The sequence below is a fragment of the Ictidomys tridecemlineatus genome, chromosome 1 (assembly GCF_052094955.1).
Source record: "Ictidomys tridecemlineatus isolate mIctTri1 chromosome 1, mIctTri1.hap1, whole genome shotgun sequence".
NCBI classification, from domain to species: Eukaryota; Metazoa; Chordata; class Mammalia; order Rodentia; family Sciuridae; genus Ictidomys; species Ictidomys tridecemlineatus.
Window position 1 is genome coordinate 243,444,114 of NC_135477.1, and position 27,159 is coordinate 243,471,272.

General features: G+C 38.6%; 1 protein-coding gene across 1 annotated transcript; it reads left to right on the top strand.

Annotated features, from left to right (window-relative positions):
• Window positions 1-25,480, top strand: LOC101969190 (interleukin-7 receptor subunit alpha-like). The gene is made up of 6 exons (XM_078021856.1): window positions 1-124; window positions 4,006-4,156; window positions 17,786-17,943; window positions 22,280-22,437; window positions 24,160-24,328; window positions 24,939-25,480. The coding sequence occupies exons 1-6, from the start codon at window positions 43-45 to the stop codon at window positions 24,944-24,946; spliced, it is 726 nt and encodes a 241-aa protein (XP_077877982.1). The 5' UTR covers window positions 1-42; the 3' UTR covers window positions 24,947-25,480.
• The last annotated feature ends 1,679 nt before the right edge of the window (window positions 25,481-27,159 follow it).

The following is a 27,159-nucleotide window of genomic DNA, read 5'->3' on the forward strand; positions in this document are numbered from 1 at the left end:
CACAGCCTCACACTTCAGCTCTCTCCTCTCCTGTCTCTCAGAATGACAATTCTAAGTACAGCTCTTGGTAAGGTTTTCTTTTTACTTCAAGCCTTTTCCGGAGAAAGTGGCTATGCACAGAATGGTGAGTCACTTCTTTTTTTTTTTTTTTTTAAAGGATTTTGGATTATCTCCACCATAAGCTTCAGATTACTCAGTTCCCTGACAAACCTGAACTGGGCACTGGGTTGGTATGGAGCTCAAGAACTTAACATGTCATCAGACATTTTGTATGTTCTAACGACCAGCTTGGGAACGATACTGTGGGTGGCATATAAGGCTTCAGAATTGTCAAGAAGGAATGCCTTGAATCTCAAAATGCAGACCTCAAAATTGCAGGTCAGTCACATTGACTAGTGCGATGCCTCTGTTCTTAGAATACTACTGTAGATGATACAAGGCTTGTTAAAATATCTCTCAGATGATTTTAGTTTGTCAGGAAATTAAGCTGAATTTGTTTCATTTGATTTTTTAAGAGTTTCCCAAAGCATAAACTTTCCTGAAATATAATATACAGAGACAATAGCTTTGTCTGCATTGACCAGTGCTTATCAACAACACCTCAGTGTCTAGAATGTAGTAGTCAACCAAAAACGTGAGAACATTTCCTCAAAATACTTGGGCTTGACAGATTCATTTAGATTCTTAGTGAACAGCATACAGATCTGAGTGTGTTGGCTCATTGAAATACACATAATTGCCTCCATGTTCAATAAGTTAATCATATGGAATAATTTTCTTTGCAATGTCAAAAGTGCTCAACACCTACAAACAGACTCTGGCTTCTTAATAAATACATTGTAATTACAACAAAACTATAGATGGAATTGTCTAGCAACAGCAGGGAACATCCAGGAACTTGGGCCACCAAATTTTTTTTCCCAATTAAATTCTTTCACTTTAAGACTTAAAAAATATGTTCTGTAAGGAAAAGTATTTTCCTTAAAGACAATATCAACACATCAACCTAATGACTCAGATGTTTCTGGTCATGTTTCCTTAGTCAGACTTCCTTGGTTTAGCTATTTTGAGTCAGTTTACTTAGTAATTGCCAAGGATGGAAAACCCTTGCATTTTCTCATTAAGAGTCACAGGGGTGACATTTTCACAGCGTGACCAGTTATGAGGGATGATCATTATCAGTTTGATCAGCCCCTGAAGAATGTTCCCTTGGGTTTGCACAGGGACAGAGGAACACTTTATTGTCCTTGGATACAAAATGCCCCACTATCCCTTCGTGATGGCCATCTGTTTTCACAAAGTAATAAGAACTCTAACTTATAAAGCTGAATTTTCACTTCAACTTTTAAAATTTCGGTTTTTTTGAGATATGTAACCATCCAGCTACATGATCCTATGAAAATATGTGCCAGTTTGAAATACAAAGAATTCACATAATAATGAGCTGTTCCTTATTGAAGGTCAGCTTGATCGTTTGATAACCACAAGGATGATCATGATACAAAAGAATATTTTTAAAGGTCCCAACCATTTAAACCACTAATCAGCTAATTCCACTCAGTAGGAAGAGGTCTCTAAGTCTCACTACCTTGCCTATAATACATATTCAATTACCTTTCTATGCTTAGAAAATGTCAATGTATATCCTTAGGTACTTATTTAAATATTAATGATAAAAATATTTAAAAGAATGTTAGATAACTCTGTACTCACAAGTTCTGTGGAATTTCAAAACCATAGTGATAAAACTGCTAACTTTTTAAAAAGAATTTCAACTTTTTCATGTATATTTTCAGAATCAGAATTCCAATTTTACCTTTTTATTACTTCTTTCTTCAGAAATATGACACTGGTCACAATTACGCTTGATGAGTGATTACAGAGTTCTAAGTGTGGATAGATCCATTCAGTGACTCCTACAATGTAAGCCCACATATCAGTACAGTGAGGCTCAGGGAGTTGTGTGACCTGACAGAGACCACAGCTACACAGACTAGACAGAGTTAAAATCACATCTGTGCATCAATGGCACCAAAAGTTTTAGCTTTTACATACATTGCTTTTACATAAGAATTTTAAAATTCCTATCAAGAGCATTCTCTCTGCAAAATACCATGCAATTTTACAAGTCATTGGAGGGGATGTTTTGTTGTGGGGGTGGTGGTGGTTACAAAGCAATCCCACCCAATTACATAGCCAATGAGTTCTGTCTTAAAACATAGTCACTTTAAGTGAAGGAAAAACTGTAAACTGTAAGTGCAGTGATTTGTATATTGTGGGTATATTATAAAATAAACCTCCCTTTGTCAGACTGGATGTGTGAGGTCAGCGGAAGTCCTGACTAGTGCCTGTCAGCTACTCGTGTATGCTCTCTCTGGCTTATCTTGTATATTGAAAAATTAGGGACTATTCTGACCCCAGGATGTCTGAATCCAAACAGTGACATATGTTCTGTTGTATAGAAATAGTGGAAGGACCAAAGAGAAAAGATCAAGACAGTGTGAAAACTGCCTATAAAAGAAGGTTCAAACCACCCAGAGCCATTTCATGTAGAAAGGGGCCAGCTCTCAGGGAGGGGAGATGGACATCTGTGAAATTAGAAATGATCGCGCTCTGGAATGCAAGCCCTAAATGGTGACCCACATCACTGCTTAGCACTGCCATCAGGAGCAGGACTATGGTCTGATGATGTAGGACCCTTGCTGTTGTTTGAATGGTGAACTGGACAGACTCTGGGGATGGTCAGAAAGGTAGATGCCTGGGGTGGTGAGCAGTACCCACAGCTCTTGTCTAGCTGGCTGTTGGCGACTGGTCTCTTGGCCTGAACAGACTGTCACTCACCTGATTGGTCCATTCATAGCCAGATGGTTAACTTTCCTCACAGAGCTACTGGGTTATTTAAGTAGAGAGGGTACAGTTTGATCAGCCCGTGACCTCTCACACTCTACCGAGGCTCGATTTTGGTAGACTCTGTACAGATTTTAAAGCCATAGAGGCATCAACTTTCTAGCACAATTAAAGTAAAATACCTCAGCCATAGACTCACACTTGGTCACTCTGGGAATGGCTCTGATAACTCTGGATTTCCTCAGGTCTTACCGCGAGTATACTTTGTGGTAGAGTTCTCTAGCCTCACGTTTCTATTAAATATTGTGAAATATGCATACAAAGTATCTATTGAGTCCTAGGGTCCAAGAGCTAGCTTAGGACATCAGCTCTCTGACACACTGTGCTTTCCAAAAGGAGCTACAGGAAAAAAAAAAATCCTTGGTTCCCAACTCTCTTGCAGAATTTTGCAAATATCTCCAAGAAACACTATGAATAAAAAAAAATTATCTATAAGAGAAAAAGTAATACTTAGAGCAGTTACAGGATCTAATTTTCTAGTCACGTTTGCCTTGTTCAGTGGGTTAAGACAAACTGCCTTAAATTGTCTTACAATGCAGATGCCAGTACTACCTTTAGTTGGGATGCCTGTTGGTGCAATAAAAAGACACCCTTTAAAAGAGTGAACTTCTGACCATAAGATAGCCTTCATCTTTTCATTTCAAAAAAAAAAAAATTCTTGGGAGAAAATAAATGAAGATAGTAATAAATTCAAAGGTAGATTAGGAAACACATGAATGGTGATAGTATAGTATCTCTTTTTGACAACTTTTTCAATGTAACAAATATAAGATATACTAGTTAAAATAAAAGAAATAGTCTGTTCACTGCATCCTAGTTTTATGATACACTGATTCTATGATTAAAATATTTACAAATATTTGGAAGTCATTGACTGTAAGGAAGTTTTTTTTCATAGAAAATTCGGCATATTGGATTTTCATTTCTGTTTCAAATTTTTTTTCTTGTTTTTGCTTTTGGAATTTCCTTCTTTAGAAAAAAATCCTATCACTCCTTCATGTCTCCCACAAAAGTCTGTCATTTTACTAAGGTCATGCCAAATATTAAGAGGATGCATCTATTGGCCTCGTTAACAGCTGCATAATTGTCCCTCCCCAGGAGATGTGGAAGATGCAGAACCAGATGACAGCTCACTCTTATTGTCATTCTCATGCTATAGTCAGTTGGAAGTGGATGGACCCCTGCACTCGCTAACCTGTGCTTTTGACAACCCACACATCAACAGCACCAATTTGAACTTTGAAATATGGTGAGAAACCTGGTTTCTGTAGTGCTTAAAAGAAAATCCCTCTCTCTTTCCATGGGTTCTTTTCATTCCTTGAAAAACAAAGAATGTCTCACCATTTGTCATCAAATATTAAAGTCTAAGGAATTTCCAAAAGCCTCCTCAAATGCCTTCCTTTCCTGATAGAGTGAAGCAAAGCAGTGCTTACTGTTCATGTGTCAGGTTCCAAGAAAGAGGAAATGATGCTGTGGATCTTGCAGATCCCTTATTCCTCCAAACTCCACACCGGAACTTAAATCCTGCTTCCTCTAGAATATTGCCTTCAAAAAAAATCTCTTTGCCCAATGTGAAGTGGTCTACTCTCTTCAAGTTGCTTCTGCAGTGAAATTGCCTGCTCTCTAATCCCAATACCAGTGCTCACTAACTTTTTGACCTGGAACAAGTTATATAACTTATGTAAGCCTCAGTTTCCTCACCCAAAAAATTAAGGCAACCAATCTCATAGGAAGGTGGGGGTGATTAAACAGTCTAACACACAGAAAGCCTTCAGAGTGATCACCCAGTATGAGTGATGGATTAGAAATTAAATCATAATTCTGTGAATGTACACTTAAAACTTTCATCCTCTTGACACAGTTTGACTTCAGATGGTTTACTCAATGTAAATTTTGCCAAAATCCACAGGAATAACTTTGGCTTTTAGATTCAAAAGGTTTCAGTTTGAAAGAAGGAAAGGAGCCCAGGGAACTTAATCTTCTTCCTCCCCCAAAAGTCATCTCCTAAATTTGAGTGTTACTAACTCTGTGACTTGAAAACAAAACAAACAAACAAAAAAAACCTCTAATGTGAAACACTGACTTGTGGCTAACTCCAATTTCATATCACATCACCTAATTTTTGGATCCCTAGTGAGGTAGGTAATTCAAGATTCACTCACCTGACCAAATTACATTATCATATTGTATATATATACAATATAATATATATATTCATATATATATATATGAATATGTAAGATAAATCCCACTATTATGTATTATTATGATGCATCAATTAAAAAATACTTTTGTTTAAAAAATCCCCCCCAATATAAAAAGTAAAAACTTGAGGCCGAGTGCCTGCAAGGTAGGAGAATCGGCGACCCACGGGCAGGTTCGGCCCAGCAACCTGCCGAGAGACAGAGCTGCCACACGCGCCTGCAGGGAATGCGGTCCTGCGACCCACCAGCAGGACAGGTCCAGCGGCCTGCTGAGGGGCAGGCCCGTCCCCTCCCCCAGTGCCTGCAAGGTAGGTGGGACTGTGACCACTGGCAGATCAGGCCCAGCGGCCTGTTGAGGGGCGGAGCCGGCCCCTCCCCCAGTGCCTGCCAGGTAGGCAAACCGGGGACCCATCGGGAGGTTAGGCTCAGCAACCTGCGGAGAGACAGAGGTGCCCCTCACGCCTGCTGGGTAGGCGGACCTTCGACCGGCCAGCAGAGCAGACCTAGGGCCCGCCAGCGTGGTAAACGGATCGCACCAATTGGAGGAGGATCACAGCCACTACCTGTCCTGCAAGGGAGACTTTTCAAATATACAAGAGCAATATAAATAAATAGAAGGAAAATTTCAAAAACACAACAGTTTCACCAAGCAGAAAGAAACGCCAGCAGTATGAAAAGACAAGGAAAGAAAGGACCACAGGCAATGCAGGTCAACTCAACTTTAGAAGAGGTAATAGCTGCAACAGATGGAATGTCAGACAGAGAGGTCAGGATATACATGCTTCAGATGATCTGGAGTCTCAAGGAAGACATGAGACAGCAAAATCAGACAATGAAAGATCACATTGACAAGGAACTACATAAACAAATCCAGGAAGTAAAAGATCAATTTCACAGGGAGATAGAGGAAATAAAAAACAAACAAATAGAAATCCTAGAAATGCAGGAAGCAATAAACCAACTTAAAAACTCAATTGAGAATACTACCAGCAGAGTGGATCACTTAGAAGATAGAACATCAGACAATGAAGACAGAGTATTTCAACTTGAAAAGAACATAGACAGCTCAGCAAGTCTGCTAAGAAACCATGAGCAGAACATCCAAGAAATATGGGATAATATCAAAAGACCAAACTTAAGAGTCATTGGGATACAGGAAGGCACAGAGCTCCAAACCAAAGGAATAACCAATCTATTCAGTGAAATAATACGAGAAAACTTCCCAGACTTGAAGAATGAGACAGAACCCCAAATCCTAGAAGCCTACAGGACGCCGAATGTGCAAAATTATAAGAGATCCACACCTAGACACATTATAATGAAGATGTCCAACATACAGAATAAGGAGAGAATTTTAAAAGCTACAAGAGAAAGGAAGCAGATTACATTTAGGGGTAAACCAATCAGGATAACAGCTGATCTCTCAACACAGACTCTAAAAGCTAGAAGATCCTGGAATAACATATTTCAAATGCTAAAAGAAAATGGGTTCCAACCAAGAATCGTGTATCTGGCGAAATTAAGCTTCAGGATGGAAGATGAAATTAAAACATTCCATGATAATCAAAAGTTAAAAGAATTTGCAGCTAGAAAACCATCTCTTCAAAAAAATCCTTGGCAAAACACTACAGGAAGAGGAAATGGAAAACAAAAATGAAAACCAACAGTGGGAGGTAGGACAGTAAAGGGGGGAAAATAATCAAAGAGGAAAACAAATCAGGTTTAGCAGCATTAATAAACAAATATGGCTGGAAGAACAAACCATATCTCAATAATAACCCTAAATGTTAATGGCTTAAACTCACCAATTAAGAGACACAGGCTAGTTGAATGGATCCCAAAACAAGACCCAACAATATGCTACCTACAGGAGACGCATTTGATGGGAAAAGATATACATAGACTGAAGGTGAAAGGTTGGGAAAAATCATATCACTCATATGGACTGCAGAAACAAGCAGGAGTGTCCATACTCATATCAAATAAAATAGATTTCAAACCAAAGTTAATCAAAAGGGACAAAGAAGGACACTACATATTGCTCAAGGGAACCATACACCAACAAGACATAACAATCATAAATATATATGCCCCAAGCAACGGTGCTGCTCTGTTCATCAAGCAAACTCTTCTCAAGTTCAAGAGTCTAATAGACCACCATACAATAATCATGGGAGACTTCAACACACCTCTCTCACCACTGGACAGATCTTCCAAACAAAAGTTGAATAAGGAAACTATAGAACTCAATAACACAATTAACAACCTAGACTTAATTGACATATATAGAATATACCACCCAACATCAAGCAGCTACACTTTTTTCCCAGCAGCACATGGATCCTTCTCAAAAATAGATCATATATTATGTCACAGGGCAACTCTTAGACAATATAAAGGAGTGGAGATAATACCATGCATCTTATCTGATCATAATGGAATGAAACTAAAAATCAACGATAAAAGAAGCAAGGAAAAATCATGCATCACTTGGAGAAAGAACAATAGGTTACTGAATGATCAATGGGTTTTAGAAGACATCAAAGAGGAAATTAAAAAATTCTTAGAGTTTAATGAAAACACAGACACAACATATCGGAATCTATGGGACACATTGAAAGCAGTTCTAAGAGGAAAATTCATTGCTTGGAGTTCATTCCTTAAAAAAAGAAAAAACCAACAAATAAATGATCTTATATTTCATCTCAAAATCCTAGAAAAAGAAGAGTAAAACAACAGCAAAAGAAGTAGAAGGCAAGAAATAATTAAAATCAGAGCTGAAATTAATGAAATCGAAACAAAAGAAAAAATTGAAAAAATTGACAAAACGAAAAGTTGGTTCTTTGAAAAGATAAATAAAATTGACAGACCCTTAGCCATGCTAGCGAAGAGAAGAGGAGAGAGAACTCAAATTACTAGCATACGGGATGAAAAAGGCAAGATCACGACAGACACTTCAGAAATACAGAAGATAATCAGAAATTATTTTGAATCCTTATACTCCAATAAAATAGAAGATAGTGAAGGCATTGATAAATTTCTTAAGTCATATAATCTGCCCAGATTGAGTCAGGAGGATATAGACAACCTAAACAGACCAATATCAATTGAGGAAATAGAAGAAACCATCAAAAGATTACCATCTAAGAAAAGCCCAGGACCGGATGGGTATACAGCAGAGTTTTACAAAACCTTTAAAGAGGAACTAATACCAATACTTTTCAAGCTATTTCAGGAAATAGAAAAAGAGGGAGAACTTCCAAATTCATTCTATGAGGCCAACATCACCCTGATTCCGAAACCAGACAAAGACACTTCAAAGAAAGAAAACTACAGACCAATATCTCTAATGAACCTAGATGCAAAAATCCTCAATAAAATTCTGGCAAATCGGATACAAAAACATATCAAAAAAATTGTGCACCATGATCAAGTAGGATTCATCCCTGGTATGCAAGGCTGGTTCAATATACGGAAATAAATAAATGTTATTCACCACATCAATAGACTTAAAAATAAGAACCATATGATCATCTCGATAGATGCGGAAAAAGCATTAGATAAAGTACAGCATCCGTTTATGTTCAAAACTCTAGAAAAACTAGGGATAACAGGAACATACCTCAACATTGTAAAAGCAATTTATGCTAAGCCTCAGGCTAGCATCATTCTGAATGGAGAAAAATTGAAGGCATTCCCTCTAAAATCTGGAACAAGACAGGGATGCCCTCTCTCACCACTTCTGTTCAACATAGTTCTCGAAACACTGGCCAGAGCAATTAGACAGACGAAAGAAATTAAAGGCATAAAAATAGGAAAAGAAGAACTTAAATTATCACTATTTGCAGGCGACATGATTCTATACCTAGCAGACCCAAAAGGATCTACAAAGAAACTATTAGAGCTAATAAATGAATTCAGCAAAGTGGCAGGTTATAAAATCAACACGCATAAATCAAAGGCATTCCTGTATATCAGCGACAAATCCTCTGAAATGGAAACGAGGACAACCACTCCGTTCACAATATCCTCAAAAAGAATAAAATACTTGGGAATCAACCTAACAAAAGAGGTGAAAGACTTATACAATGAAAACTACAGAACCCTAAAGAGAGAAATAGAAGAAGACCTTAGAAGATGGAAAAATATACCCTGTTCATGGATAGGCAGAACTAACATCATCAAAATGGCGATATTACCAAAAGTTCTCTATAGGTTTAATGCAATGCCAATCAAAATCCCAACGGCATTTCTTGTAGAAATAGATAAAGCAATCATGAAATTCATATGGAAAAATAAAAGACCCAGAATAGCAAAAACAATGCTAAGCAGGAAGTGTGAATCAGGCGGTATAGCAATACCAGACTTCAAATTATACTACAGAGCAATAGTAACAAAAACAGCATGGTACTGGTACCAAAACAGGTGGGTGGACCAATGGTACAGAATAGAGGACACAGAAACCAATCCACAAAACTACAACTTTCTTATATTTGATAAAGGGGCTAAAAGCATGCAATGGAGGAAGGATAGCATCTTCAACAAATGGTGCTGGGAAAGCTGGAAATCCATATGCAACAAAATGAAACTGAATCCCTTTCTCTCACCATGCACAAAAGTTAACTCAAAATGGATCAAGGAGCTTGATATCAAATCAGAGACACGGCATCTGATAGAAGAGAAAGTTGGCTACGACCTACATGCTGTGGGGGGCTCCAAATTCCTCAATAGGACACCCATAGCACAAGAGTTAACATCTAGAATCAACAAATGGGACTTACTCAAACTAAAAAGTTTTTTCTCAGCAAAAGAAACAATAAGAGAGGTAAATAGGGAGCCTACATCATGGGAACAAATCTTTACTCCTCACACTTCAGATAGAGCCCTAATATCCAGAGTATATAAAGAACTCAGAAAATTAGACAATAAGATAACAAATAATCCCATCAACAAATGGGCCAAGGATTTGAACAGACACTTCTCAGAGGAGGACATACAATCAATCAACAAGTACATGAAAAAATGCTCACCATCTCTAGCAGTCAGAGAAATGCAAATCAAAACCACCCTAAGATACCATCTCACTCCAGTAAGATTGGCAGCCATTACGAAGTCAAACAACAATAAGTGCTGGCGAGGATGTGGGGAAAAGGGTACACTTGTACATTGTTGGTGGGACTGCAAATTGGTTCAGCCAATTTGGAAAGCAGTATGGAGATTTCTTGGAAAGCTGGGAATGGAAACACCATTTTACCCAGCTATCCCCCTTCTCGGTCTATTCCCTAAAGACCTAAAAAGAGCATGCTACAAGGACACTGCTACATCGATGTTCATAGCAGCATAATTCACAATAGCAAGACTGTGGAAACAACCTAGATGCCCTTCAATAGATGAATGGATAAAAAAAATGTGGCATTTATACACAATGGAGTATTACTCTGCATTAAGAAATGACAAAATCATAGAATTTGGAGGGAAATGGATGGCATTAGAGCAGATTATGCTAAGCGAAGCTAGCCAAGCCCTAAAAAACAAATGCCAAATGTCTTCTTTGATATAAGGAGAGTAATTAAGAACAGACTAGGGAAGAAGAGCACGAGAAGAAGACCATCATTAAACAGGGTTGAGAGGTGGGAGGGAAAGGGAGAGAGAAGGGAAATTGCATGGAAATGGAACGAGACCCTCAGGGTTATACAAAATTACATACAAGAGGAAGTGAGGGGAAAGGGAAAAATAATACAAGGGGGAGGAATGAATTACAGTAGTGGGGGTAGAGAGAGAAGAGGGGAGGAGAGGGGAGGGGAGGGAGGATAGTAGAGGATAGGAAAGGCAGCAGAATACAACAGACACTAGGATGGCAATATGTAAATCAATGGAAGTGTAACTGATGTGATTCTGCAAGATGTATACGGGGTAAAATGGGAGTTCATAACCCACTTGAATCAAAATGTGAAATATGATATATCAAGAACTATGTAATGAAGGGGTAAGACAAGATAATATAAATGGAAGAAATGATTTACAGTAGAAAGGGTAGAGAGAGAAAAGGGGAGGGGAGGGGAGGGGAGGGGAGGGAAGATAGTGGAGAATAGGACTGACAGCAGAATACATCAGACACTAGAAAGGCAATATGTCAATCAATGGAAGGGTAACTGATGTGATACAGCAATCTGTATACGGGGTAAAGTTGGGAGTTCATAACCCGCTTGAATCAAACTGTGAAATATGATGTATTAAGAACTGTGTAAGGTTTTGAACGACCAACAATAAAAAAAAAAATAAATAAAGACTGAAAAAAAAATAAATCTATACCTGAAATAGAAAATAAAAAAAAAAAAAACTTGAGGCCATCTCTTACCAGGTATACAGTCAAGATAAACTCTGAAATTCATCTTACTTTAATTTATGAGTACCTTCTGAATCTATTTAAGCAGTCATTGGATGAATACAGTCACAGATTTGGAAAAACGTGGAGTATTCTCAGTCTGCCCTTATTAGTTCACTTCTATAACACTCTCCAGAGAGAATAAGAATCTACAAATTCCAAAATCTATGCCACAACTAGACTATGCTAAAACAGCCAAACTGTTTATTCAAATGATATGCTCATTTTTATGGGCAAAACTCCACCACACAGAGGTTTAACTTTCAGTGCTCCAACCAGTTACTTGGTGGACTGCTGTGAACACCTGGATTTCTCTTAACCACTCCAGGCTGACCATCCTATCCACTTTCACTCAGTGTCTGAACACTTCCTTGCTCACTTAAGCAAACCTGACCACTTGCCTCAACAAGTCTCTTGATATTGCTTGTCCACAGCCTGCATTTGGGTTTTCCAGTTAAATTCAGGTATTGAAGTTGGAAAGGAATTATCTTAAGACATGAATAGGAAACAGTAAATAATACAAACTCCTAAGTAAATAAAGTAATGCTAAGTGAGCAGCCAATTTTCTAACAGGTATCTACACCTGAAGCTATAGATTAGTGCACATCTAAAGCTAGGTGGAGGCATTGAGAATCAGGTAAACAGAGTGGTGGATTGCAGGTCAAGCTAATTTATGTTCCACAATCTATTTTTTGCAGCATTTCTTCCAGTTAATATAATTTATTAAGAAGAAATTGGTATTTACTGACAACGGTACATGCTGTTGATTATCTTATTCCTGTGGAATTGTTGATAGATGCCAGGTGCCATCTTTCAGAAGGCAATGGGTCTACCACCTTCCCTGGGTGTGGCCACTACTTTCCTAGACTGAGAAACAGATTGACTTACTGCTCAGTGATCTGATCTCAGGCATGGGCTTGGATTAACCAAGCTCACAGTGCCTCAGTACCAGCATGACAATTGACTAGTTCACATTGACAGAAGCAACTCTCATAAAGATCTAAAGATTCATACAGGGCTCAGAACCTATAGGAGTTGGTATTGGGGTAGAGGTTAAAGGACTAAGAGGCCCAGTGGGTGGTAAATCAATATTATCTACTTTGACTGGAGTGAAGAAGCAGGTAGATCCTGAAAAGGTTTTCAGTCACCAAAACTCTAGCTTGATCTCTGGTGACTGGGTGGGAAAGCAGAGGCTCTAGATAGTGGTGCCTAGGACAGGATCCCAACAGCAACACTGAACTAGCTGTGTGACAGGAGTCACTTAGACTCTTTCATGAATATGTCCTTGCATGGGGATAAGGACTGAGTGTCTGCCACATGGCAGGTGTCTGTGAGTGGTGGTTAATCTTAGAGTGTGGCTTTGTTTTCATTAAAGATATGATCAAAGGGTTGTTCACATAGAAATAGATATAAAATTTGTTGATTTTAGGACTAGAGGTATTTGGTTTATGTCTCCATGAAATTCTTTTTTTTTTTTTTAATGAGGGATTTAGTGTCGGTCCTGAAGTAGGAGTCCTTCTCTTATTGACTTTATTAGATTAGACTCCGTAATCGTTTTTCTTTGGACCCCCCCCCCACTTTCCTGTGTACATAATTTTCACAGTCAGCTCTCCCAAAGTGATCTTACTTCCTTTATTTCCAAATTCTTGGGGCAACACAATCACTGCCACATACCGCCTACAAATACCACCTCATATATGTCACTGTTCTCATCAATTACTGTCACAGTGGCAGGCTGCACCCTGATCATCTAAGTTTAACTATCGATATCTGCCAAGGCTTGTGAATTTAGCCCTCTGTAAAATAAGCTATACTAACCCTTAAAATTACTTAATGTCTTAGAGATAGATTCTTTCTTTCAGAGCCATGTGAGGAATGAAAGCAACAGGTTTTGTTTGGGTTTTAATTTGCTTTTTTCCAATATTTTGCATGTAAATATCTCTTTGCCTCAGCAGGAGATATGCATCACCTATACTGAACTATATGCAAGATTAAAGAGTTGTAGGGTTGTGGATTTGGGGTGAAAAAAATCAGATCACATGATCTCCAGCAGTCTCTCCTTGCTTTCAGAACAAGAAAATTTGCGCTAGTGGATTAGGGTTGACGTTCCCTTGGAAGGCCCTAGAGGATCAATTTCACCAGTCTATAGGGCTACTTTGGTACCTGTTATATTCTTTCTTCCCAAAACCCTACCCCCCAAATACCCTAGAATAGTTCTGTTCAACAGAAATATAATGCACTGTGGAAATCTGTGAGCCACATCAGTAATTTAACATTTTTGTAACCACATTTATAAAAAGGAAAAGGAAATAGGTAAAATATCAATTTTAACAATATGTTTTATTGAGCTCAGTATATTTGAAATGCTGTGGTTTCAACATTTAATCAATATGAACAAAATAGAGATATTCTAATTCTCCTTATACTCAATATTCAAAATCTGGTATATAGTTTATACTCAGAACTCATTGTAATTTGAACTAACTATACTTTAAGTGTTGAAGAGCCACAATGGGGCAGTGGTTATTATGCTGATCTAGAACATAGCTCTATCATTCCTAACTCAAGCAACACATCAAGTAAATTGCTTTAACAATCAAGTAAATTGTCTTAAGGCTGGACATGGTGGTGTATGCCTGTAATCTGAGAGACACAGGAGACTGAAGCAGGAGGATCACAAATTCAAGACCAGCCTCAGCAACTTAGTGAGACTCTAGGCAACTTAACAAGACCCTATCTTAAATTAGAAAATGAAAGGGCTGGAGATGTAACTCAATGGTATAGCTCCCCAGCTCAATCCCCAGTACCCTCCCCCTCAAAAAAAAATTTGGCAAGTAAATTGTTTCTATTGAGTTAGACTGGATTGCATTGAGGAGGACTACTCACAGAGAAACTATTTCCTTCAATCACCTGAATTGAAGGTCAACATCACTAAACACACTGCCTCTTCTAATCTGCTGGGTTTATTTAACCTCTCAGCAGGACTTTCCTTCCACGTGGGACAACTTCCGGCTTCAGGAGTTCAAACCCACTAAAAGTTTGCTCAGCCTCACAAGAATGTCAGATGGTTGTCCTTTTTTGCCCATTGCCATAATCGTATCCTCTTAAAAGTTGCAATGAGCTAAGAATACCATTTTGGATTCTTCCTAAATTCTGAAAATACCAGAAACCTGCTATGGATTTAGGATCTTGAGGTATATAAGTTGGTTTTGGGTACACATATCTATTGTGAAATAATCACCACTGTTAAGCTAATTAATATATCTATAATGTCTCATTGTTACCATTCTTTTCTTCTATATTAAATTTTGGGTAAAATCTTTTGTCAGATGTATGAATTGCCACTATTTTCTGCTAGTTAGAATCATTTCATTTTTTTCTTTTTCTTTCTTTATTATTTTTAATTTTTTTTTTTTAATTTTGAGACAGGATCTCACTCTGTTGCCAAGGCTGACCTAGAGCATGCACTACATCTGTCAGTCTCCCTAGGAGTACAGGGGTTTGCCACCCCACCCTACATCTTGTCATTTTCTTACTGGTGTATTTTAATAAGCAAGGCCTTTTTATTTTAATGAAGTCCAATATCTCTTTTATGTTTAATGCTTTTTTTGTATCTTCACAACTCCCAAAATTGGAAATATATTTTGTTTTCTTTTTTTTTCTAAATGTTTCATAATTTTAGCCTTTACATGTAGGTGTATCATTCATGTAATTGTGAAGAACAGAGTTTTCTATTGTCCACACATTTACTTAGTTTTTTCAGGGCAATTTGCCAAAAAGACTTTCCCTTCTCTCATTGAATTTATTGGGTCTCTGTATTCAAAATCATTTAACCTCAAACTTGAGCATGTGGGTCTATTTTAAACTCCGCTTTCTATTCATCAATTTATCTGTCCTTATGTCAATAGCACATTGTTCTGATTATCACAGTTTGTTTTAGTAAGTTTGAATCAAGTGCTCTGAGTCATCCATATTTGTTTTATTTTGTTTCAGTTTTACTTTGGCTATTCTAGTTTCTGGTATTTCCACATAAGATTCAGAATCAACTTATTAACATTTTAAGTTTCTTCTAAGACTTTTTATTAGTATTATATGGTCCAATTTAGGGATCATTCCATTTTATTGATTTTGAATTTGCCAACCCATCAGCATCTCTCCATTTATTAGTTTTCCTGTAATAGCTCTCAGCAATGTTTTGTAATGTCCTATGCAAAAGCCTTGAACAACTTTTATAAATTTTTAAGTGTTTTATGTTTTCATTGTTATTATAAATGGAACTGTCATTTTTAAACTCCTTTTCTAATTGTTTGATATTAACTTATAGAAATAGAATTAACTTTTGTCTAATGGCCTTGATGAATTTATTAGTTCCTACAGTTGTATTGGATGTTCTTTATAGATTTATGTGAATAAATGTGCAAATAAAAGAAGTACATTTTTCCCTTTCTAATCAGAATACATTTTGTTTGATTCTCTTGTCTTAGGAACTGGCTAGAATCTCTGATATACTATAAATTGAAATGTAGACACCTGCAATCCCAGCAGCTCAGGAGGTAGAGGCAGGAGGATCCTGAGTTCAAAGTCAGCCTCAGCGATTTAGTGAGGCGTTAAATTGAGACAGTGAGACCCTGTCTCTAATAAAGTACAAAATAGAGCTAGGTATGTGGCTCAGTGGTCGAGTGCCCCTGAGTTTAATTCCTGGTACCCTCCTCCAAAAAAATTTTTAAAAATAAAGAAATGTAGAAAGGGGATCTCTATTGCTTATCCTGATCTTAGGAGAATATGTAATGTTCACAATTTTACTATTATTTATGCGATGAACTATATACTTTTTTGTAAAATGCCCTTTATTATTAAGTAACCTTCAATTCTTAGCTGACAGTTTTTGTCATGAATGGATGTTTGATTTTTTTCAAGTACACTTTCTTCATCAGCTGAAGATGAACAGATTATTTATGTCTTTTACTCTATTGAAATGGTGTTGTATTGATTAATCTGTGAATTTTGAACATATTTTGGTTTCCTGGGACTCACCCCTACTTGATCATAATTTGTTAACATCAATATGTTAATATTTTCTTGAGGAATTTTGCATACATTTTTTTATTTTAATAATTTTAAATAATATTTGCATACATTTGTCTACAGATTTCCTTTTGTATAATATTTTTGACAGGTTTTGATTCCATGTTTAAGCTACCTTCAAAAAGTAAGTTGATTTTTAAAAATTGCCTTAGACAACTTTGATATTTTCTAGTGTAAATTGTTTCCAAATTTGCCTACTTTTAACCCACAGAATGAACACCTCTATTTTCTGGAAGAATTTTTGTAACATTGGCACTATTTCTTTCTTATACACCTGATAGAATTCACCAGCCTATAATCAACAAGCTCAGAGTTTACTTCCTAGGGAATTTGTTGATAAAAAGTATAATTTATTTTAAAGAAATAGAACTATTCAGATCAATTTGTATGTAGGTCAGTTTTACTAACTTGTATTTATAAGATTTTTTATTATGTAGAAGTTTTACATGTATTGGCATAAATTATATATATACACAGATATTTATATTTTTAGTAGTAGATGGACACAATACCTTTATTTTTATTTATTTATATGTGGTACTGAGGATCATCCCCTGTGTCTCACCTGTGCTAGGCAAGCTCTCACCACTGAGCCACAAAACCAGTCCCAATAGGCATAAATTTTTAAAATTTTCTTATTATGCTTCATGAACTATAGTAATATCGCCTGTTATTTCCAGGTATTGGTCATTTATATCTTTGTTTTTTGTTCTTGATCTGTTTTGTTTAGGGTTCATCATCCAATATTACCTACAAAAATCCCATCAGTTACCCATTAAGTGTATGTTCTTTTACGTACATAACTCTTAGACTATTATAGCATTTCCTTTAACTTCCCCTTTGTTCATTCTCTTAGTTAATGATTCTTAGCCCTTACATCTAGCTAGTATTTCTGGAGGACATCACAAAAGCATCTTTGCCTAAACAAAGTGTTTATTTTTTAATAATCTATTATAAAAATATAGGAATTTGGGGGCATGATTGGACTATTTCAGGTACATCTGCATCTAATGTCTAAGTAAATCATTGAGAACAGTAGTTACAGGAATCCACCTCAATTTAGTTTAATCTTTTTCTCTTTTGAGTGTGCACTCACCCACCCACATCCCTAAGAACAGGGAAGCTGAAACATACCTATAATATTATTCTCTTTGATACACAATTCCTAGCTAAATTAACACAGATTGCCTTTTTGTTTCCATAGTGGTTCCCTTCTGGGGGTAAATTGCCTCAATTTGAATAAACTACAAGACATATACTTTATCAAGAAAAAGCAGTTTTTACTTATTGGAAACACCAATATATGTGTGAAGCTTGCAGAAAAGATTTTAACTTGCCAAGAAGTGAATATAGCCAAAATAGGTAAGCAGCTGTATAAGGGAATATGGTTGTCCTTGGTGGGATACCTGTAGACACTGGTTTGATCCTCCTGTGTGTTTAAAGTAGGGTAATTGTAGAGATAATTTATAATAGACAATAACAAATTCTTTAAGGCAATTTTTTAAATAAATGTAAAGATATCACTTATACGATTTTTTCTCTATTTGAGATTTCTGTGGATCTTCAAGATGAGCTATGAAAGGGTGTTCAGTTCCTGAGGGAAGAGTAATTCAGTATGTAGTGTCCAACTGTGGCTGTGCCTCCTGTTTTCCACCCATATGTGCCCTTTCCTTTTTCTCCTTGTCCTCTCCTTCTTGATGTGTTTTGCTCAATTATCCATCTATTTGTAAAAGTAAATATGCCTTCCATAATAGCCACAATTCTCCAATGGAAAGAGAACCAATAAGTAGGTAGGTAGGTAGGTAGGTAGATAGACAGACAGACAGACTGACTGACTGACAGACCGACAAGTGTTTGGATGAGAGGAGACAGGTTTTTCTTAAGAAATTGGAGTATATGTGGCTGGGGATGTGGCTCTCTGGTAGAGTACTTGCCTAGCATGCATGAGTCCTGGGGTTCAATCCCTGGAACTACAAAAAAGGAAGAAGTTAGCTAATGTGATTGTGGAGGCTGGTAAGTTTAAAATCTGCAGGCTAAACCAGAAGGCTGGGAAATCACATAAAGGGCAGATGTTATGGTCATAAGTCCAAATTCTGCAGGGCACAAAACTCAAGCAGATTTTCTTCTATATTGTATTATTGAAACAGACTTGCTTCTTTTTCAAGAAACCTCATTGTTTGTTCTTAAGGCCTTCTACTGATTGACTGATCCCTATCACATTGTGGAAGGTAATCATTTCAGGTTTTTTAAAAGACAATTTTACTTGTTATTTGATCAAACAATGGAGCAACATTGCCCAGCCAAAATGATGTGAGAAGTATCACAACTTCATAAGAGGCTTAATGAGGAGGGAAGCATGGAAAATCTGATCTGAAATAGAATAGATATATTGCATTTTGCTAAAAATGAATGATTTGAGTAAAGTTGCAATTTGAATTGGTGCAGTGGAAAATCAACTGTATTATTTCTACCTCTGGGGATTTATAACTGAAAATCTTTCTATATATGAATATATAAAAACATATACATTGACAAAATACATATATATGGGGTTAAATGTTCAAAATTATTGATCTCATACACTCTTTTGCTAAACTTAAATGCTATAGTTCTTTATTTCCCTCTTGTCAGACACCTTTCACCAGCAAAAGGCAAATCAATGGTAAGAAAGCAGTGCTCCTCAGAGATAAGAAAGAGTGAGAAACCTAGCTCAGATTTATTTTAGTCAGGTGGAAAAATAAAGATTAAAAGCAGAGGTTCCACGTGTGAGCAATTATCTTGGGGGTGGGAGTAAATATAGTGAAAAGGCAACATTAGTAGATGGTTGTGCTGTTGTCCAGACAGTAACATTGGCCACATCAGTGAGAGCACTCTCTAAGGTGAGGATACCAATAGGACATCTCTGAGTTAGGCATAAGCCAGCTGGGTATTGGTCATTTGGAGACCAGACTTATATGGATGGATATTCACTCGGTGCAATGCAAAATGGCGCCATATTTAAAGGCTCACCATTTACATTCCAAGTGTGAATTACCATCTTTGAGAGTGGACAGAGAAGACAGAGCCTTCTGACAGAGGGCTCAACACCAGGGGAGAGCTCATTCTTATACAAAGCCATGTCAGCACCCAAGTCCCTGAAAGCACATAAAGGCTCACAGCACACCCACATTCAGATCCAAATCTCATGTGCTCAATGCCAAAGAGTGCCACATTCAGCACAGCCCCAACAGCAGACAGCATACCTGACAAGTCTCATCTGAGGAGGAATGGGAAGTATGGTGAGTACACAGCTGATAACACAGGATGCTGAGAAAGCGGTGATGTGTCTTTCTTGGGGCTTTGGAAAGTGCTCCTGGGCAAGCAGGAAGGGAAATCCTCCACACTTACATCTTCTCCTAGCTCCTACTGTGACATTTCAGTTTAACTGAATTTAAAATGAATGCTCCTAATTATGCCCCAGAGCCAAAGCACCTCTGTAACCACCAGCTGCCTCTCTTACATCCTTTCCTTTAGGTGCCCCACACTGAATAAGTGACAGCATTCTGCCTCCCACTGTGCTTGGCAGCATAGATTGACATGTCCGGGTTGTACAAGAATATCTTAATTTTTTAGATGTTGCTTCAGGAATGAACGCCTTTTCCTCCTTTGGCCATAGATCCATTTTGGCTAAAGGCAAAGCTGTCTAGAGCTCTGGACAAGGCAGAGTGAGATCACACAATGAGAAACCAAAGCTGAAGGAAGAGTGAGCCTAGGAAGCAGACAGAACTGGACTCACATCTTATTCAACCACTCAACAGGGGGCAGAACTTAATTAGTCTCCCTGATGTTCAGTTTCTCCATAAGGACAGTGGTGCTAAGCAGCTAATGTTTGAAGACAGAATAGGCAAGTCCCTCAGCACTTAGTAGCTGTGCAATCAATATTCCTCTGTTCTTCCCTGAGCTGCTCCATTATGGTTCAGAGTCCTTGGGGGACAGTGACCAGCAGGGCCTTAGTCTCAGAAGCATTTGCTGAGAATGTGAATGAAGGCAGGTGTAAGAGGGTCACAAGGATCCTCTGTGGGGCTGTTTCTCTGCACACACTTTCTTTCCTCCTGACCGTCTCTAGGTCATCTTTGCTTTCACGGTATAGATGAGGGTTAAATATAAAGTACCCCTTCTACAAAGTCCCCAGGGTAAAGAAGAAGCCATTTGTTTTTCAGTACCTCTAAGGCCATGTCACCCCAGTACCACAAGTTAATAGAATATCTGGGGCAAACTCTACAAGTGTTTACTTGATTGGGCCAGGAGCCTGGCTTATCAAGACTGGCTCAGATAGCTCCACAGGAGTCTGCACACCCTCTCATTAACAAGAGGATCAGGTCATTCATGCAGGAGTAGTGGCCCCATCCCCAGAAAGCTGAATTCCCTGACTCTAATAAAGCAGAAACCAAGACATGGCAGTCTCACATCAAAGATGAGGAGGAGGTCCAACGCTGATGCTTTCCTGGGAAACCAATACCTTTCTCTGGACCTGTTCTGCCTGAAATCATCCCTATCTGCCTCCAACAGCTAAACTTACATAGCACATTTGATCTTAAGAACAACTGTGTGAGGCAGGCAGGCCAAAGGAAGAGGCCCAAGAGGAGGCTCAGAGTTAATGCAGCTGAGGTTGACAAAGAAGAGCTTTGAGGCCACTCTGAAGTTACAAGCAAGGCCCAGCATGCAGACACTTCACTCTGTGTAGCCAAGATGAGGGGCAAGGTCCCAGCCATCTCCTAGTCTTACTGGAAGAATGAAAACTCAGAGTCTTGAGACTTCTTGCTAGAGGATATTTAGTAATACCTTCTCTGATATTCCAAAGGTAAAGAGAATAGGTTTTGCAAATATGAAATTTGCACTGGATGCTGTAACAAATAAGTCCCTACACATGATATCTGATACCCTAAGTCCATTGCATACTCACATCAGAAGCAAAACCGCATCCCATTTTGTGAATGGTGCTCCTCTAAGCAATATTCAGGTACCTCCATCCTATAGCTACACCATCTTGAACATATATGTCCAAATGACTGAAGGGGAGTGCCACACAGGAATCACACGGGGGAGGGAGAGGGTGTTTCTGGGCCAGGACTGGAGCTGGAATAGCCACTTCCACACATGACTCAGTTCACACCCTGCCACAAGGGTAGCTGGGAAATAGTGTCTGGATTTGAACCCAGGAAAAATAAGAAATAGTTTTGACTAGTTATCTAGTTTCCTACCTGCAAATGGTCAGAATGATATTCAGTAGAGATGGATTTTTGAAATGCTAATTATTAGGCTGGTTGTGATGGTGCACACTTATAATTCCAGCAACTGGGGAGGCCAAGGCAGAAGGATTATAAGTTCAAGGCCAGTCTCAGAAACTGAATGAGGTCTTAAGCAACTTAGTAAGACTCTGTCTCTAAATAAATAAATAAATAAATATAAATAGGGCTGGGGATGTGCCTCAATGGTTTAATTCCCCTGGGATCCATTCCTGGTTCATACACACACACACACACACACACACACACACACACACACACACACACACATTCTCTCTCTCTCTCTGTCTCTCTCTCCCTCTCTCTCTTTCTCTCTCTGTCTCACACACACACACACACTCACACCCATATATATGATTTTTATTTCTTTGATGACTCTGTAGACAAACTTCATTTCTTTTGTCCCTTCCCAGTTAAACCAGAAGCTCCTTTTGACATAAAAGTCATCTATCATGAGGAAGCCAATGACTTTGTGGTGACTTTTCATACATCACACTTGAAGAAGAAGTATGTAAAACAATTAATGCATGACATAGCCTACCGCCAGGAAAAAGATAAAAAGGATTGGATGGTATGTAGATCGATCATGTTTGCACAATAAAAAGTTCTAAATGTTATATAAGTTATTGTCGCAGAAGTGCATTTACTCCAGGAAGTCTTAATAATTTTGTTTTCAGAATGTGCCCTTTACTGAAAGAAGCTCCCAATATTGAGCCAGCTTCGGGCCCTATGTGCATGCATCTTTCCCAGCCTGTCCTTCTCTTGCTCTGATTTTCCCTCTTACTCTATTTTTTGTCTTTATAACGTTTCTAACTCAGTTAGATAGCCACATAAATGGAGACCAAAGGGATCCTCACAATGCAAAGCCCTCAAAAAGTGCCATGCCTAGTACCACACTCTTAGGCAAAACACTCTTTGAATAGTTAGCAAGAAGATGTGACCGCCATTTGATCTGAGAATTTGGGGGAGCATGATGAGGTAAGGAGAAGAGGGCAGATTCATCTCTTTTTATATTCAAGTCTGAGGTCTTATTCATTGAACTTAATATCTATTCTTTATTATCTGGATGGTTATTTAGTCTCTTTCTTCATGGTTTTCTGAGGTTGGACTAGCTGGCTGTAGTTGAAAGGAAGTGGAAGAAATGTAGAAGATTCCAGGTATCAGGTTCTTCTTAGAGCACTACCTAAGGATGGCTTCTCTTTCTGGGGACTGAAAGAATGCCTACTTACTGCCACTGCCCTCCTTGCTCAGGCCAGGACCACCCTTGTTTGTTTGCAGTATGCAAATAACATTGCACAAACATACTCCCTGCCCCAAACACTGGCTCCCTTCTTTTATTCACCCCATACACACATGGAGAGAGACTGAATGACATTCATCCTACTGTTTTCCATTATTCATCTAAAAATCGTACAAATGGAAAACAAATACTGTGGAGAAAGGAAGAATTTTGGATAAATGCCTCCAAGACAATCAGCTTCCTGTCTGGGGGGAGGAGGGAATAAGTGAAAAGTCTACCCTCTTTCATACACTTAACTATGTAAACATACAACAATAAAAATTGTAAGGCAATTTAAAACTTAGGATTATATTGCCACATCTACAGCTGATGGATCACTAAAATCTATATAAAGAGCTCTTATAAATCATTAAGAAAGAGATAAATATCACCATAGACAAATGAATTAAAAAATTGGAAAATTGCATATATAATAAATATATAAATTTGGTAAATATAAGAAAATTAATCAAACAGATATAAATGTAAATAACAATGAAATATGACTTTCAATCAAATTTTTCCTTTCCTTTACTTTCCCTTCCTTAAGGATAATTCACAGTGTTGAGAATGCTATTGCCTCTGTTTTGATATTCAAGATGTAAAATCATCTTTCTGGAAGGAAATTATCTTGCTCACTAAACTATGCTGTCCTCTCCCCTTGCCACATGAAAGGAGAAAGAAAGAAAAAGAAGATACTGAATTGTGAGGAGGAACTGGGAGCCTGGGAAAGACCTACCTCTTCCCAAGCTTGGAGACATTACCATTTGTATAAAGACCTTTTCTATCACTATTCTCTTTGGCCGCTCATGCATCATTTATGAGCTCACAGCCTCTGTCCCTAATTCTGCTGCTGAGCCCTCTATGTATTTAAGCTCCTTAGTCTGACAAATAGGAGAGAACTCCAAGAGGGTGCCTGTGTGACTCAAGGAACTGAACTTGAAGTGATTTGCAAGATCTAGGCAACACTTCATTTTCCATCCTAAAAATATATTGGCACATTTTTCTCCTTAGCACGTGAATTTAACCAATACAAGGCTGACCCTCCTGCAGAGGAAACTGCAACCTGAAGCAATGTATGAGATTAAAGTCCGATCCATCCCGTATAGTGAATATTATGAAGGATTCTGGAGTGAATGGAGTCCAAGTTCCCACTTCAGAACTCCAGCAGTCAACCATGCAGGTGAGGATGGCTGTAAGGTGTCCTTGTTCCCCCTACAATGCTTTGTGTGTCAAAGTGTGGGAGAGAAAGTGAGATGGAGTTGGTGCAGATAACCACAGGTTAAAACTTCCCCCAGAGGGTGTGTTTCCACTTTCTTTGTCCTTTCTATGAAGAATAAGGGAACAGGGGGAACTGGGTCTTTAGTAACTCAGAACTGGTACAGCTTGTCTTAATGCTACTGCCTTGGGCGTTTCTGCTAGCTCCTGGTATTTCTCAACAAAATACCTACTTACCACCTCCCATTTACCACTTTTGACTGGGATTTCAATGCCTGGTCTCTCTTGGACCCCTCTAGGGAAAACTTTCTCTAAGGTAGGTAGGAAGGACAGTTAAGTTGTCTCAGGTCTCCTTTCCCAGAATAACACAGTTGTCCTTGGGGTGTAGGAGGTAATGTTGATCAGAAGAGCCAGAGAACATGACTTGGGAATGTGCTCAAAGCACCAATGTAGACCTTTCATTTGGGAGGTTGGGGAAGCTATGCAACTAAAACACTCTTGGGCACACTGGAACTCAATAAGTCTAGCTTGATCCTTCCTATACTGCACCCTAAGTGCCGTCTCTTGTCTTCCAGGATCCTGATGCTCTAGGAACACCATGGGGACAGCCACATCCCAGCATGCAGGCAATAAGTGAAGCCTGGTATTCTAGCATCCCCCAAGCCTACCTGGGACTTGCTCCCTCTCCTTGAGTTTACCTCGTAGTGCAGCAAAATGAGGGCTCCATCTTATAAGTGCTTGTCAACATTGCAGGCTGTTCTCTGTGACCCCTTTTTCCCTCTCCCTCCTCAGTTCAGGAGCTCTTCATCATGTATGTGAACACACACATGCACTGGCACGGGATGTCTTGCCTCAAACACAGTTGTTCTAAACTTCCTTTTCTCCAGAGTGTGTGGGTTCTGAACTTGAAATCCATGAATTTAAATTGCTTTCTAATATGAACATATCAGAAAGCTGTGGATACCTGGTTGGAGAAGACCGTGGTGTAAAAGTTAATGCGAAGAGGGGAACACATGGTACAATATCTTATAATATTGCTAGTCATATTTGTTATGCTCTTGATGAAAAATCAGGCAGTAAAGAAACTTACATGCACTAAATCCCTGTGTGAAGGACACTGAGCCATGTACTTTAATTGCAGAATATCCGGCCAAATTAAATATTCCACACCCACTCCCCTTTTGCAGACCAAAAAAAGTGCAGACAAGAGGCACTGGCAATCCCCAAAATCCAAAGACGTAATGTTCTCTCTGAATTGTGGATGCTAATTCACAATAGATTGAGAGGGTGGAGAGTAGAGGTTCACTGGATTGGGCAGGAAGGAGTGGGGAGCAAGCGAGGGGATTGGAAATAGAAAAGACAGTAGAGTGAATTGGGAATACCTCTCCTATATTCATATATGAATTCACTACCCATGTGACTCCACATTATGTACAAGCACAAGAAGGGGAAGATATACTCCATGTGTGTATGATATGATTCCAGGCCATGCCCCACTCCTTAAAATTCAAAGCATTTAGAACTTACTTATTTTCTACACAAGATCCTATATAGATTACTATGATAAATAACAAATTTAAGAACTGACCATCCTCCTGGCTCAGAGTACTTCCATGCTGATTTCCTCAGTCCAAGTGCAGATCCACGGTGAGATAAGGACAGGGAGGGTGTCTTCTGCCAAGGCCTCATTCCTGGATCACTAAATCAGGAACCATAGGGGTGAAGAGGGGTGAAGAGAAGACAAGCAGACACACAGAGAGAAAGAGTGGAGCCAGGTGGGTAGCCAAGCCCTGGTGAAGCTTGACTGACTCCAGAGCTAGATCAGCCCATTAATTATATAGGGTTTTCACCAGAAAGTTGTTTGTGAGGGGGCTGGGGCTGTGCTCAGTGGCAAAGCACTTGCCGAGCAGTGTGAGGCCCTGGGTTTGATCTCCAGGACCACATACAAATAAACAAACAAATAAAGGTATTGTGTCCACCTACAACTAAAATATATTTAGAAAGAAAGAAAAATAATATCTATTTTTAAAAAAGTTGTTTGTGAGAAAGTTTTAGCAAAGCAGGCCAACTGAAAGATGCAGTGAAAGATAACCCTGAGACATCTTATTGTGCCCAGAATACCTTATCCCTGGAGTTGGTTTCTGAATCCAAGGTTCTGACTATTAGAGCCAGGAGCCTCCCTCAATAGTAACTCTTGGCTGGTGTTATCATAACAACTGGAGCATCTTGACAAGTACCCTCACAAAGGCAGCCTCCAGGGCAAAAACAGCCACAAGGGAATCCAATGGCAGGGTTGCAGTCACTGTGCTCCACATTTCTCTTCTTCATTCCCAACAACATCTGAATGTCCAAGGCTGCACCTTTCTTCTCTGGGACTTAGAAACTACCTGAAACTTTGTTGGGGGAGTAGTCATATTGAAAGATCGCGTACTTATACTTTTGAGAGTATAAAAAAATAAAACAATCTTTTCCCCTTACAAATTACTTAGAATGTCAGGAGACTCAGAGATTACCAATTTGGGATGTTGGTTTTAGAGTTTTGATGATCTTGAAAACATCCTGGGATCAGAGATCTGAGATCAGGAAAAATGGCTATAATATAAATATGAATAATCTTACCTCCTCACTGGCCAAGCGCAAGCTCCATCCTAACCAGATCTAGGCTCACTCATCCCTAAATCCCAAGGTCAAATGCCTCCTCCCTCCTTCCACAATTGAGGGCAGCTACTGCTGCCTGTGGTGTCCACAAAACTCACAGGTACATCACCCTGAGTGTACAGTTCTTGCACAGGCTGT